General features: G+C 37.2%; 1 protein-coding gene across 1 annotated transcript in view; it reads right to left on the minus strand.

Annotated features, from left to right (window-relative positions):
* The window catches only part of LOC134539674 (cytoplasmic dynein 2 heavy chain 1), a 446,052-nt gene that overhangs the window by 221,694 nt on the left and 208,308 nt on the right, over nucleotides 1-16,050 (minus strand). Inside the window, exons 39-41 of the mRNA XM_063381862.1 lie at nucleotides 12,749-13,073; nucleotides 10,141-10,248; nucleotides 5,905-6,061 (exon numbers count right to left, since the gene is read on the minus strand). Of these exons, the coding sequence (XP_063237932.1) occupies nucleotides 5,905-6,061; nucleotides 10,141-10,248; nucleotides 12,749-13,073 (590 nt within the window). The remainder of the gene's footprint in view (nucleotides 1-5,904; nucleotides 6,062-10,140; nucleotides 10,249-12,748; nucleotides 13,074-16,050) is intronic.

A 16,050-nucleotide genomic window follows, 5' to 3' on the forward strand; every position in this document is an offset into this window, starting at 1 on the left:
TGTTGATATTCTGTGTGATGAGACTACGGATTCCAAAGGGAGATGTGTGTTTGTGGTGCTTTTTAAGATTCAGTCAAACAGTTTAACAGATCCAGTGGTAAAGGTAGCTGCAGTAAACATTCTGGAGAAAGCAGATGCTACAACATGTTCCCAGGCCATTCTTGAGTGTATTAATAAATACAGTGTCAATTTCATGGACATTCAAGCCATTGTCACAGACTCAGCACGTTACATGACGAAATGTGTCACATCGTTGCAGGTCCTTTTTGGAGAGCACGTTGCCCATGTTCAATGCTGGGCCCACAAACTAGCTTTGGTAGGCAATTGCTTTTCCATTGGACTGAAAGAAGTAAATGAGGCTGTAGTAAAGGTGAAAACTGCGTGTCTTAATACACGGAAAAGGAAACATCATTATTTGCAGTATCTATCAGAACATACAACTAAAGCTGCAAATTTGTTTCCAATGCCAGTAACAACACGCTGGAACTCGTGGTTCAGAGCGGTGTTTTATTTGGCAGAATATTTGGTTGACATTGTTAATTTCTTCAAGCTAGATGAAATGAAGGCTATCAACAATAGTGGTATTCACTATGTAGCTGGTGTTTCAGAAAAAGATGTGGCAATTGTTCTTGCTCAGTGCATATTTGTGAAAACTCACGCAGCTGATATTGTAAGCCTTCTCACAAAGTTTGAAGGTTCGCAGTACCCGACAGCACATTCCCTTTACGGGTATTTGAGTGATTTACTGAAAGGCTTCGAGGGCACATCAAAAGGTGTACTTGACTCCCCTTTTGAAACTTTCATGTCAGAATCATCTCTTACGACAAGCGACAAAGCACAAGTGAAACATAAATGTCAAAACTCATCAGCTCTTGCAATGACCAAACTTCAAAGTCTGATGAACAGTGATCCAAGTGCACACATCTTCAAAGCCATTAGCAAGCTGTTTAGTCCCAAAAACATTTTTCTAAATGAAACAAAAAGTGTTTTGTCTGTTTTTGACAACATCCCTGCATTTAATGGTGTGGACAATTCAGTTAGGTACAAAGGCTACGAATTCCTTAAAGAAGCTGTTCAGGATGCTGTCAAACATGAAAATGAACCGGATGTAGCAAAATTGCTGATGGCTTTGGGAGTGGAACATGAAGTATTCACAAAGGCAGTACTTAAGGCCATTTGGCTGCCCACCAACAATGTTGACAGCGAACGCCTTCTTAGTCACTACAATTTGGTGGTTACTGACAGGAGACAAAATTTAAAAGAAGAGAATATAGAAACATTTACCATGCTTTCATTTGATAGCTAATTTTGAGTGTTTGCAAGTAGATAAAACAATGACAATATTTACTTAGCTGGTGAAATGGTTGCATCTGTACTCTGTGTGTGTTGTTTTATACTCATTGTTTTTAGTTTTGTGAATTCAACAGTTTTTCGAATGTAGTAATGATTTTTTATTGTATCAACTCTTCATCCTTAACGGGAAAAAAGGTAAATACCATACAAAAATAACACCTATTTTCAATGAAAATAACACCTATTTCCAAGAAAAATAACACATATTTCTTAAAAAAATAAAACCTACATTTTCAGGTCTCTACTCATATTTAATGATTATCAGCCATTTTTTTTAATGTTTTGTTAAGTAAACTAAAAGCAGAAAAAGTAACAAAGATTAGGAGTGGTTCTCCAAAAAAATGCAAAAGGAAAACTGGCCAGTGAACAATATTTTCTTAAGTAGCAGTTTACATAATTCCGCTCATTACACTCAAGACAAATTTATTCCTTTTTGCAGATGAGTTTATTTGAGATATTTTTTTGTTTACAGTCAATTTCATTGTTCAAAAGTTGTGATACTTTGACTGAAAGTAAGCTGACCAGGATGGTGGGGAGACAGAGACATAGAACCGGAATCAGAAACTGGATGATCCCAGACTAGGAAACCCACTATGCACATGAGAACAGGCAGTCACAAAAACAAAACTAACAAAGAAACAAACTGATGGCCACAAAATTTACAAATTATTAATCAATAAATTTAGTGATGAAGTTAGGTTGGTAGTTCCACTTACCGCATAACATAGGTGTATCAAGAGGTTAGTTCATTGTAGAGAGAGAGAGAGAGAGAGATAAACACTAAATCTGGATAATTGGAAAAAAGCCAAAACCAGGAAAAAAAAAACACCTGAAAACTACTTGACCAACAGAAAAAGTAAAACACGAAGAGGAACTAAATCCCATTTTACATGAATTACATAGTGATTACTTTCCGAAGTTGCAATACTGAATTAACTGATGCAGATCCGTTGGACAGTACTTGGATTAAGTAGCACAGAGATTGCCTCAAAGGGGCTTGAGACAAATGTAATTAAAGATGCACTTCAGAGGGGTAGGAGAGAAAATGGTGACAGGGGGAAGACAATGGTTGCATAGAAGCAAGACCGAGAGATGGTGCTCGGAGTGGGAAAATGGAGGCCTACTTAGTTGGCAAAGATGCCTGAAGATGGCCTCCAGAGCTCAGTTAGGCATAGGACTGGAGTTAGATGTTAAAAGTTTGGCCGACAGATGGAGAACTGTGTCCGCGTGGAGAAAATGGGCAGCAGTAGGGATGTCCGATACATAACGTGACAAGATGGTGGGTGACACTACGACCTGGGGGAAGGAGGAGGGAATTCAGGCGACAAACGTGCCTGAAGTGCTGAAGAGGGCGGGAAGGAAAGAAACGAGGAGCATAGCGAGAATCGTATTTGCATAGGCCGGATGCACGGCGCAGAGCGGTTTCGAAACGCTATGAGTGTGTTTGAGAGAGCAGGGACGGGAGACGAAACGTGTCTAAAGATGCACAGCGCAGCTTGTGCCACAGCTGTGATGACGGGAGCAAGTGCACCAGAGACGCGATGTTCTCGTGGTGCAGTAGTGTGTAGTATTACAGGTGCATGTTTGTTGGGTCAATAAAACAAGGTGTTCATTAATGGTGTTACTTTGTCTTCCATTGTTTCATTAATGAAAAACTTTGACCAACTATGAATATGGTAGGTATGATTAGTTTTCTTAGTAATCTGACTGTCAAGAGTCAGTGATAGATAAAGTTGTAATCAGTGACCCAATTTCATCCTAAATGGGAAACAGATCTTTAATCAATTATTAGATTCATCAAAGTTCAGTTTGACAAAGTTATTAGAGTTTGGGATGTAACTAACTGCTGAATACTGCCATAATTCTTTTAATATGTTATTTTTATTTTCTGAAAGCAGATGGCTCCTTGAATGCATCAGGAAAACTTACAGCCACCTGCAATTGTTAGTGAGCTGAGCAAACGAGGACATGCAGTTTAGCATGGGAATCTGCATACAATGTTCATTGCAGGGTGATTACTAGGGACCCCAGAAAATGGTAAATAAAACTGGCTCATTTCGGTGTAAAAAAATGACAAAAGCGGTGCAAAAAATCTGTGTAAAAATAAGCAAGCGGTGCTAAAAATCTGTGTAAAAATTTGGTGAAATACATTAAATTAAAATTGAAATTGGCAAACGAGGATTGTTTTGTTTCAAATTTTTTTAAATTTTAATATTAAACATAAAATGCACTCGGTTGGCAAACACTAAAAAGTTTTTAGTGTTTCTAGTTTTCTTCTTGGTCTTGTCTCCTTTACAGAAACAAATGGTACTTAACTACTGCGCACACACAAAATAATAAAAAAAATTTAAAAATGCAATAAAAATACTGAACCACAGTACCTTGAACATATTTATTTAACCAGGTCCTCATGTTTGGGTCATCTGCTTTTTCCAAAGGTATGTTTGCCCCCACCATCATTTCAACAAAGTCAATTATAAATTGTTGTTTGTTTACAATTATGTTATTAGAAGTTTGCAAAGCAGCTCCTATAGACGTCTGTTTTGCAGTACCGGTAGTCGACGTTGATGCCGCACATAATTTTTTTTTATGAGTTGCGTTAGAAACGTGTTTTAGGCATGTGTCTCGACGCATCCAGTCCACACGAACGTTGCAAAACTTACACATTATTATCTTATCCTTAACATCAAATATATAAAATCCTTCCTGCTTCATCTCTCGTTCTCGATCGAAAACCGTAACTATTTTCGGCATCTTAACACATAAATAAGCACTACTAACTAGATGCTTGGAAATTAATACCGAGTAACCGAGACATCATAAAAAAAAAACACTACTGCAAGCGGCACCGTAAAAACATTTATGCCGTAGTGGCACGCTCACGAAAAAATATTGTGTTCGGCCAGAATGAAACTATTATGTAAGCGTAAATATTGTGTTCGCTTCTGTGCGCTAGAATTTTTGAGAACTAATACCAACTACACGAAAATTGTGTTCGTAACGCTGCTACATAGCGGCAACGTAAATATACATGTTTGCCGCCATGTTGGAACTACAATCAATTTCGTTACGCGATATCAATACAATCGATTGTAATGTTATTTACAGTATCCGACCAATGTAAACATTCTTGGTAACGGAAATTACGTGGATTTCGCGCAAAGTTTCGTGTTTTGTGAAAAAATAGCAGATTTCGTGAAAACGGTGAAATAGTGCCCAATTTCGCGGTATTTTGTGTATTTCGCGGTTCACCATTTTCTGGGGTCCCTAGTGATTACCACCGTAAACTAGTAACATCTTGATTATTCCGTCCTCTGTTAACGGACTTAATATAGGTGGGTGTCACCAGAGATACAAATTTAAAACCATAGTCAAAACTGGATTCAATGTTCAATATATGTTCTCTATGTTTGTTTGAAATGATGTGAGTTGGTTCAATGCAAAAGAATTGTAAGCCAATAGTTAGTTTTTGCATTATTTGTTAAGTATATTATTTATCATAATATCCAGCAAACCAACCCCTTTTCCCTATCATCATCGACCGCAAACACCTGTTGTCAGTAGGTCAGTGCCAAACTTTGACAAAGCAAATCAATCAAAGTTCTTTTTTAATATTCCACTAGTCTTCGCCAGGAAATTTTATATTCGTTTTATCTGAAGTTTCAGTTCTGATGCAAAGCTTTGCATCTGAAGCTAAGTGATAATTGCTAAAACACGGACTCATTACATTTGCTCATTAAAATATTAAGTTTTTTTGTGTTGTATATGTTTTGCATGAATAAAGTTGGTTGATTAAAAAAAAAATCAAATTTAGTACTCAGTTTTTCTTTTATGAATGCTCAATACTAATATTATGCATGGTTAGTTTATAATTTTTAATGAATGGTGTTTAGGGCCCAATTGGTTAATCACATAATCAGTTCAAACATTACAAACGTTAAGGGGCCCATCTGGTCAGGGGTGTATGTGTGTTAGTGAGGTGGGATGATAAGCATGATGCTCGCTGGCATTTCTAGTAGCGCGGCATCACCTCTAAGCGCAAGCCTCTGAACTGGAGCGCAGTCTTCTCATAGGAAAACTATGAACTTTGAGCGGTGACCCTTCCATTATATGGCATGAAACTGAAAGCAAAGGGGTGAAGTAAATCCCTTAAGTGCTTTCAAGAATGTGTACGGTTGTTTTAAGCACACAAATTACTCTGAAAACACGCCTTTTAGCCATTTGAACTCTTCTAAAAATACAGTTTAAAAATTTAATCTGATATCAAATGTACTTTTTGGCTCTCAGCGAATAATTAAACGATTTTCGTAAACAGATCTCACTCGGATACCTTGAGTAGTTTTGAAAACACATTGTTTTTACGGAAGCTCTGCGCACGGTATGTGTTCCCGGGTAGATGGGGCTCTTAAATGATTAATATTTTTTTTAACTTCAATCCCGTATTTTGTGAAATGAGTGTAATGCAGCTTCGCCGAGAATAATATTCGCAATGCGATCTGACTTCCCAAATGTTTTCAACAGTAAAAAACTAGTATTGGGACGGGCACTCACCCGCGGGCTCGGAGTACACCTGCTGAGCGCTGAGGGTCAGCACGCCGTCTGTCCACTGCCTGGTGTCGAGGTCAATGTGGCCGAGCAGCTGCGTCCTCGGCATGGCCTTGGGGTTGATGGTGTGATGCCTGAGCACGACTCCCAGCTTGCTCAAGGCCTGGGCACGGGCGGGTCCCAGCGTCACCCACAGACGTGTCAACAACATCAGGGGAAAGCATTTTTCTCGAAATAATCTAGCGACCGGATTATATGGTGAATTGCGATGAAACCAAAATAACCCCCACAAGGCAAATTGAAGCAACGTATAACACAGAAATACAAGTTAATACACCATATAGCACCGATATGTAACCAAAACCATGAAATCAATCTGAAATTTGACACAAATTAACTCAAAATACAACAATTTTATCATTTATCATGGTAAATTCATTCAACGTAATTTATTTAGCATGTATTTCGTACCAAAATGTATGAACTAATTGGCTTGGAAAAAAATTAATATTATGTTGTTTGATATCACATCCCTTATTAGTAGAGGCACGATTATATGGTAATGCGTGATAAAACGAAATAACACCGAAAACCGCTTGAAAACACGAAATAAAACGAAATCGTGCGAAATCCACGATATGTCACGAAATTTCGTCTATCCTGATTATTTACGTTTTTTTTTTTTTCATTCTGTAAGGACAATCAAATATTTCTGACAGTAACTAGCAGCCATATATATTATATGCAACGGTGATTCATTATAGATTTTAAAATGAAGTCTCGGAATTAACGTAATATTTTCTTTAAACGGTAATCTTGTGTACCATAATAATTTAAAATGTTGATAACTATGATACAATGGCCGCCGTTCACTTTCTGTAAATACAAAAATAGCAAACGTCCAAAATATGTTTTTCTAAGATTACGTTTTGAATCATTAAAATATTACACACTAAAGCGCATTGCTTTTACTGTTTATTTAAAATAAAGTACGTAGGGTACGAAAATAAAATTAACCCTGCTTAACGTAACGATTGTAATAAATAGTACATGTTTATGTCAGTATTAATTTTCACGTGCGTATTTTGGTATTCGGTATGCGTTTGTATTCGCATCTATTCTCCATTGTTTTGATCTTTCCAGCACGGCAAGTTTTTGCGTATTAAGAGGTTAAATTCTTCCTATGTGATTAAACATTTTTTATAATGCCTAAAACGAAGGTTTCTACCAGTGACCGATCGAAAGAGTTTTCCAGCGAAGGATTTTATTTCAGTGATAAAATTTTAATGTTCAAATTCTGTAACTGCAGGCTAGACTACGAGAGACGCGATACGCTTCTGAAACATGTCACGAGTGAGAAACATAAGCGTTTGAGGCAAAACTCATCTGTTAAACGGCATCCTTGTCTAAGAGTCTTTAATGCCATTAATTTGCTGTTCAACCCAAGAAATGTGAGTAGGGTTAGCATAGAAGTTGCAAACCTACAGAATTCTCTGCATAACTTGCATTCTGTTTCCCATCTTCCCATTGATACATTCATACATGGCAATGTTGCTTTCAAAAAAATAATTTAGGATGAACTTTCATGGCCAGAAACAAGCCAACTTGATGTTGCAAAGGTACTTTGCTCCCTTAAAGGGGACTACAGTGAATTTGCTCAAGCCAGTTTAAGGGTAATCTGGTTCCCAAAATCAAATGTTGATGCAGAACGTTCATTTTCCAGGTACTCACTGGTAGTTAGTGACAGAAGACAACGTCTCACTCCAGAAAATGCGGAAAATTTAACTATGATAGCATTTCAATAAAACCGTCTTAATAGAAACTTTGGAAGTGCTTAATTGTGTAATTTTGTAGTGTATGTGATTGTAATTAAGTCGTAAAATTTTTAGTAGTTATTTAAAAGTTTGAATTTATGAATTTGCAAATGAACTTAATTACCTATGAATTGGCAAATGAACTTAATTGTAATTAGATCATGATGTATTAGTGTTTATTAATATTTGTTTTAATAAATTTGCATGTCGTACAGAAAAGCAAGAAAATTTTGCCGTGGGTATTTTCAGCAAAAAAATAAAACCATATAACACCGAAATCTTTATTTCTTTACACAGAAATTTGTCTTAAAATAACACCACAAAATCTTGACTCTACTTATTAGTAACACGTTTTAACATTAACGACGTTGGCACGTTTTTCAAACACACAAAAATTTAAATATTCATGCTTATTTTTTATTATTTTATTGTATAAGTGCATCATGTGTCAGTCAAATTGAGACTATTTTGTTGAAATATGTATTAAGAAATATTTTAATTTCATATTTGATGAATAATGTACTAATTTTTAAGGTATAAAACTAGGTTTGAAAATAAAAAACAAACACACAGAAATCTCCTGTTTTAAAAACGAAACTGACCTCAAATAAAACCACAAAATCTTGTCTCTACTCACTAGACAGCAATATGGTATATCTGCATAAGCAATTGTTTCCTTCTAATTCGTGTTCCTCTGCAAGAGAAGTAATTGACATATTTATATTATATTTCAATTTAATGATCCGGCAAAATCGCCAATTCAGCACGGCCGTGGTCTGGGACATGCCGGATTAAAGAGCTTTTATCGTAACTGTATGTTCATCATGTTTTTGTGAACTAAATTAGTTACTTGCATAAATAAATCTATAATTTTTAATGATAAAACATTCAGACAAACACTTTATAATTTGTGTATCATTGCTGCAGATGCAATACCTCTTGCGTAAAAACAATAGGTAGGTTTCAGAAAGTTGAAAAAACTGCATGGAAAACCATCTATTTGCAACGAAAAGTTTTATTTGGCTTCAGTTGGTAGTAATCTCACAACAAATAGTTATTTTCATATGTGATTAATTCATCTCAGGACCATGGAGAAGGAAAAGCATTAGGGTCTGAGTGAGCACAAAAAGGGTAAGTTCTGAAATATATTTATATTTTTGTTTATATCCTGATATCAGGACCAAAATTTAATTATGTTGCCAATAAAATTAATTGTAAAAAATACAAATTACGCAATTTTTCACGTTTGCACTTTACAGTTATGGCCATGCTAACTAAATATACAGATGCTGACATGCAACATGCCGAACATGTCTGTGATCACAAAGCCGTCAGCCCTTCTCTTCCTAAACACATGTACAGGCCACCACAATTTGCCAAGATAGCAGTCGCCACCCGCCACTCTCGCATCACCCGTTGCCCGGAGCAACCATGCCGAGCGCCACTACCCCCACCTACTCCTTCTCCCACCAAGCTAGCCGAGTGTGCACTGCACTACTTCCGGCCGGAGTTACTGGAAGTGGCTGGCGATTACCGGAATCCCCGCCCTTACCAACATCACTACCGGGCCCTCAGGATATAAAAGGGCCAGCAATTAGCCACAGTCAGTACCTGAGAGGAGCCGTCGGTAGCCGAGCCTAGCTCACTGTGCTAACTCCCCTCCCTCTCTCTCCAGCCTCAGGAGTTACTGTACTGGTCGCGCCGGAAGACGAGAGTGCCGCCCGCCTCGAGTCGTGACCCGAGTGTCCGACCCAAGCCCATACGTGTCACATTAGTGAGAGAGAGTTGCGTAGTAGACGTCGTAGTGGAACGACAGTCAAGTTCAGGACCTGCCTATCTTCAGGCCATAGAGTAGGGAGAGTCAACCAATTCTAGGCCAGGTTGTAAGGGGAGGCTGTCACCCCCACTTGTGTATCCTTCGCCAACAACTGATATGCCGAGATCATGAAGGGAACCCACGTGGATGCCTCAGCAGCTCTTTAAAGCCCAGCCTGCACCGTCAGGAAGGCCCTGCCACCCAGCAGTCTCCACAGTACCCTGACGCTTGTGAGTAAAGATGTCGGCAGATACCATTCTCATAGAGGCGAGGGAAGGAAGACCCCTCCCCCTAAGACAGAGACAGGTGCCTGTGCACCAACACATCAAACCCAGTAGGCAAACATTTTTGATAAATTGTGAAGCGTAAGGCGCATGGACAGAACAGTACACAAAGTGTAAAGCGACAAAACATATTTTTTTAAATTGTGGGGTTTGAAAATTTGTGCATTCAGTAATGGAAAGGCAGCCCGAAAAAATTATTTGCCCCCGGGCCCTTTATGCTAATCTAAATATTATGCTGAAATTGTAAAATCATTACAAATTGGTACATTAGTTTTTGCATGTTCAGCAATGGTATGCATGATGGAATATATATGCAGTCAGGACGTACATTTTTCACTAAACGGCAAACTGTACTCTTGCCTGATCCTGACGGTCCTACAATCACCACTCCAATCCTCTGTTGCAGCTGTTCATACAGCTCCATGCACTTTCGCAACTGCAACACAGGAAAAAATACAATACACTTACATATGAGCACACATTTGCAAGTAAATATATGAGAAACACCTCACACGTCAATCCAAACCCTAATAAAACATTCAGGCCCTGTCACTTTGTGACATTTTTGCATCCAAAGATATTTAACAACAACAAAATATGGCTTTCAAATTCACTGGTCGAATACAGTTGGACAGACTACTAAAAACCTATCTTTATTCATGTAACATTGTTAAAAGTTAATTATTGGAAAAAGCTAGAGCAAGCTTTTTATTATAGCATTAATTTAAATTATAATCAATAACATATAACTGTGATGGATGAAATATTTGAACATATTATTATTTCTATATATTTATTAACAAAAAAATTTTGTATATATTTAAATCAAGTTACCTATTTACTTTTATAACTAATGACCAACTTCACTCATTTTGAGGGCCAGATATCATTCTTTGAACCAATCCAAGGGCCAGATACCCATCAAAGTGATATTAAATATTTTTAAAAGTTATTTAATTTCGTATTATTGTGCAGAATAACCAATAAATACAATGTTTTGTAAAAGGTGGAGAAACAAAAGATAATTGTTTTGAAGCAGTGCGGGCACTGCTTAGTGTTCCTTCCCCTCCTTTCCCCTCCCCAATCCTCCTTTCCCCTTCCTCTCCAACTTCCCCTTCCTACCCCCCCCCCCCTCTTCCTCGCAACCCCGCCGCGCCACCAGCGCACTCTGCCGTGTATTGTTCCCGGCCTATATAACCTCGGCACCCGGGCTATTTGCCGCAGTCTTCCGGTCATCTGACACGAGTACTGTCACTTGGGGCTGGCGTCGCGTTGGTATGTACTTGGCTGTGAAACTTAACGTCTGTAATTGTCAGTAATTAGTATGATTTCTTGTTCTTGCTTGCACGTCGTGGCCGCACTTTCACTTATTCATTTTTGCCATGTTTAGTAATGTTTGTAATTTCTCTTGGACCCTTCAGGTCAGTGCTTAATTGGATTCTTTGCCTTAGTTTCTCTTGCTCACGCCGAGTACTACTGGTAGCTTATGTAACAGTGTTTTTCTGCGGCTGTATATGGGCATGCCATGATGGCTTTGGACACTTCTTGTCAAGCCGCGTCGTAACGGTAATCGTAATAGTATGTAATTGTAAACTCTTTATTTCTTTCTTGTTGTTGCCTAGCGGCCCATATAATTGTGCTACGTTAAACGCGTCATCAGCTTGCCCCATTTATTGCACCATTGTTTTAACTTGTTTTGTATGTATGATTCCCGCGGGATGTTTCGCTCATAACCCATAAATGTCATGTGCATTGTATGCTACATTTGTTAATAAATTACACTGCTTGTTAATTGGTATATGGACTTTGCTTTTTTGTAGCACAGCGAACTTCTGCCGTCGGTCGTACTGGAACAACCTTTTGTTGTTTATGTTTATTGTCAGTTGTAGGTGCGAGTACAGTTTAAATATGTATTTTTTTAAATTAAAAAAAATCTTTAAATCTAAGAAGAATTACTATGAAACAATAAATAGGTTACCAAAATACAAATAATAATCTTTAACATTTATGCAAGTATAATATGGCTTCATGGCAATGTCTTCAGAAGACTAATTCTACATATAAATGACAGTTTACCGATAATATTTCTTTGTGGCAAGATTATTTAAGTGGGTTGTACAAAAGATGCAGTGGTTGGATCTGGTCCACAGGCTGCCTGTTGGTAACCACTGATTTATCTAATACAATTAATAGCTCTGCAATCTTTAAAAGTTAAAGTGATAATTTTTGATTCTACAAGTTATATAATTTCACACACAATATTCATAAACCATTATTTTATCTTCATAACCTCATTAACAGTTTATGTGAACTACCCATTTTAAAAATTCATTCAGACCAAAATATCCACCATTTTAATTGGGAAAACTTCTGATCACCCGATTATATAAACAATTACTAAAATTTTAGAACCTGTTCTATATTTATAAATACAAAATATAATATTAAAACTAAAGCATTACCAAAAAAAAAAGGCTGTTATAGTGATCTTTTCGGTGCCATCATTAACCTTAAAAATGATTTGTTCAACTTCATACGTTGGAAGTGAAAACTTAAGAGTTTATAGTGAGACAAAACCTTCATAACTAATGCAATGTTATGTTTATTTATTAATGAATTATCAATCTAAAGAGCAATAGTACAAATGGCACTCATATAATTAAAATAAAATTCACTATTAAGAATAATTGTAAAGCCACAAAGTACCAAGTTCTTTACATAAAATGGAAAATTTTACTGACAGCATTATAAAAATTTTCAAAATTATCATGTACTCTGGCAGATACATTTTCCTGTGGCTTCAGTTAAGTTAAATGAACAAATAAGCTTTTTTTTCCAAAAAAAAATTAGAGTATTAGGTTACCTAAACATGCACAATATTTTAGTAAAAGAAAAAAAGATGACAATTTGTTAGTGTTTGAGCTACTGAGGGTGACCTGGTCGTCGTCGGGCGACAGGCCGAGCTCGGCGTAGCTGTCCGCCAGGGCGCGGACGAGCCGCTCGTGGCCCGAGCTGGTGAACGGCACGCCGGGGAACACGTCCCGCACGAGGGCGTCCAAGTGGTCGCGGTCGCGGAAGGTGAGCTTGGACATGGTGTTGAGGCGGAGGGCCTGCACCGCCAGCTCCGCCTCGCCCCCCTGCTCGACCCGCGCCGGCCCGCCGTCCCTGCGCCGGGCCTTCAGGGCCGCCCCGCAGCCCCGCAGCACCGTCTTGAGGGCGCGCAGGCCCCAGTCGTAGTGCTGCTGGGCCGACAGCAGCGTCCTGCCGTGCCAACACAAACAAGATAGATAAGTTATATTACCGATTTTAGCTTGGAAACGTGTGTAAAACTTTAACAATTGCCTGCAAATAGTTTGCGAACAATTTTCAGCTCTCGATAAACGGCTGCTGAAAACGTGGTTCTTTGTTGCTACGCCAGATTGTTTTAGTGTCAAAAGAAATAGGACATGTTAGTACGGCTAGTATCTTAAAGGATGCAAATCTTGATATTTAAGGATTCTTTGGTCATGGAGTGGTCTCACACACATCGTTGAATTTTTTATTTTTATTTTATCATCATTTATATTATTTAAGGACTATTTCTGTTGGCGTGGTGGCTGAGTGCTCAGAGCACTCGCCTCCCACCCAGGCGATCAGAGTTAGATTCCCAGCGGGGTCTGGAACACATTTTTCACAAGTGGGAAACGTGGTGGACGTTGCCATGGCCTGTAGGTTTTCTCAGGGTACTCCTGTTTCTCCCACCAACTCATTCCTTCGCTGCTCCTTCCATTTTTCTAAACAGACATGCATTATGCTGGTCTCACATGCCAATTTTTTTTATACATTTTTCCACCATTACTATTATTTATTGACTAATTCTGAAATTTTAACACAAACTATCCCTGGCATTTGTTGCTCTGCCACAAATATATTCTCCACAGATATTCACTAAGTGTAATATAATGGGTGCAATGAGTCGTCCAAGTGTTTTTAATCATTGTTGTGGGCACAACTTTTTGCACCCATTAATTTTAACTATAAGAGAATATCTGTGGAAAATATTAGTTACAAAATAAAATACAAAGCAGTTATAGTGTTAAAATTTCCGAAATAATTCTTAAAAATAGTAATGATAAAATAACATGGTGTGTTCGACAGAGCCTTAAGTTGTTACCCTACATAAAGAAAAACATAAGAAGTTAACATGAGTATGATGTATACTTCCATAAAAAAAATGATTTCATTCAAATACAATTTACACCAAAAATTATACAATAGTGCAAAAAGAAGACAACAATCAGATTCCACTGAGAAGTATGCACATCCAGACCAATGTTTAGCAACCTGGTAACCCAAGGTCACTTTCCTCTTAATGACTGTATATGAATGTGACAGTTATCACTATGTGCTCTCTCTTAAAGGCAAATTGGAATAAAACCCAAAACACAGAAATATGGGTTAATACACAATAACACCCCAATCAAGAAAATAGATCACAAATATGCATATCATGTTTTTCTGTAAAATCCTGTTGAATTCACATTAATTAGGCCAGAATTGCAAGATACTTCAAACTAATTAACTGGGACTTTTTAACTCAACAATATTCTGTAAATATTAGGATCGGGATTCTCTCTCACTAAAACATAACAGACTTTTCAAAAAACTTTAAACGACTTATCTTCTCAGCAAATGTGATTGGCTGGTTTAAAGTCAACTAAAAAATGGCTAAAAAATTGGAAAATTCAAGTTGTGAAAATACAGAAATATCTACAAGTAGGTAGGTAAATAATAGTATTTATGAACGGATTTATTCATGTAGGAGGCTATACAGATGTGATCTGTAGGTGCCAATCTATTCTGGATGTGATGAATGAGACCCTACAATGGAGCAGGGTGGATTTAATGGGGAACATACTGACAAAACTTGCTGGATTTCTATACAGTGACATCTGCAATGTTTACCTTCTGCTGAAACATGTGTCTATATGCACTGGTAATTCAAACCCAAATAGCTTGGTGAAGGTGAGTAGCCTGTTCAACATACTTGCCCCAGAGAGTTAAACATTAGGGTGGGTCGAAAAAAACTAAAATTTTTCAAGTGAAACTTATTTGGACGCAATGAGAGTAAAATTTCAAGGCCGAATGTTAGTGCGACATTTTCATGAAACTTGTGAAACCTTTATGACACAAATATGTCAGAGAATACGTACTTGGCTAAAGAGATATAAAGAGAGCACCATGCTATATATATTATTGGCCTCATTTTCATTCTCCTTTAGTGATATTATTCGTCCCCCGCCAAAAAAGAATAACCGAGAGATTGATGAATGAAAGAATAAGACAGAGAGTATACGCATGCGCTTGTTTCTGAAAATTGTTATGTATGAGTATCCTATACAGTTAGCTGTGAATGCTTGAATTTTATATTTGCTACCAGTGCGCTCATGTTTCTCCTTGTTCAACCAGCAAAATAGAGAGCAGTGTTGAGACAGTCCCTGCATTTCCCTCATGGATAGTGCTACCTGTTATGAATTTCATATTTTGCTAGGGTTTTGGCATGTTCCAAATGGCAGAATTGTTTGAGGAAACAGTAACATGCACAGCTTTTCTTAATGGTGTTAGTATTTCAACAGTGAGTAACATTTATTGTTAATTAATCATTATTGATCAATAATTATTGATATCCTAAGTAGTTATTTTGAAGTGAGTAATAATTTTGTTAAACCATTTTTAGGTCATAATTTAGTACATAGTTTATTTTTATATTAATCAAATTTCTATAAATACAAAAAATTTAGGATTCTTAAATACTTGAAAAAATAATTAAAGCCAAAAAAACGAATGCGGTGTTATTTTTAGAAAATTGTCTTTGTTCATTCTCTTTCTCTCTCTCTCTCTCTCTCTGCCGTTTTACCACTAAAGCCATATATACTTACGAGTCAAAGTTTGAACAGCCAAAGAAATTTAACTTTTATTCACGTGCTCTTTATTTTTAAACACTATAGTGTGGAAAAGTTGCCTCTTATAACAAGAAGAAAAACAACACAAACAATGGAGCAGCAATGAGTTGACATCATCCAATTACAGACTAATTGAAGATTATTAATAAATTCTGTAAATAATATTCTTTCAAAAAATTTTTTATATAAATTAATATTCTAAGATTGACATGCAATAGTTGTTTATACTTATTTCATGGCTTTAGAGAAATAAGATAAATTTTAAAACATGTGTGCGTGGAGTTCACGTGTGACAG

This window comes from Bacillus rossius, chromosome 15 (assembly GCF_032445375.1).
Source record: "Bacillus rossius redtenbacheri isolate Brsri chromosome 15, Brsri_v3, whole genome shotgun sequence".
Classification (NCBI taxonomy): Eukaryota; Metazoa; Arthropoda; class Insecta; order Phasmatodea; family Bacillidae; genus Bacillus; species Bacillus rossius.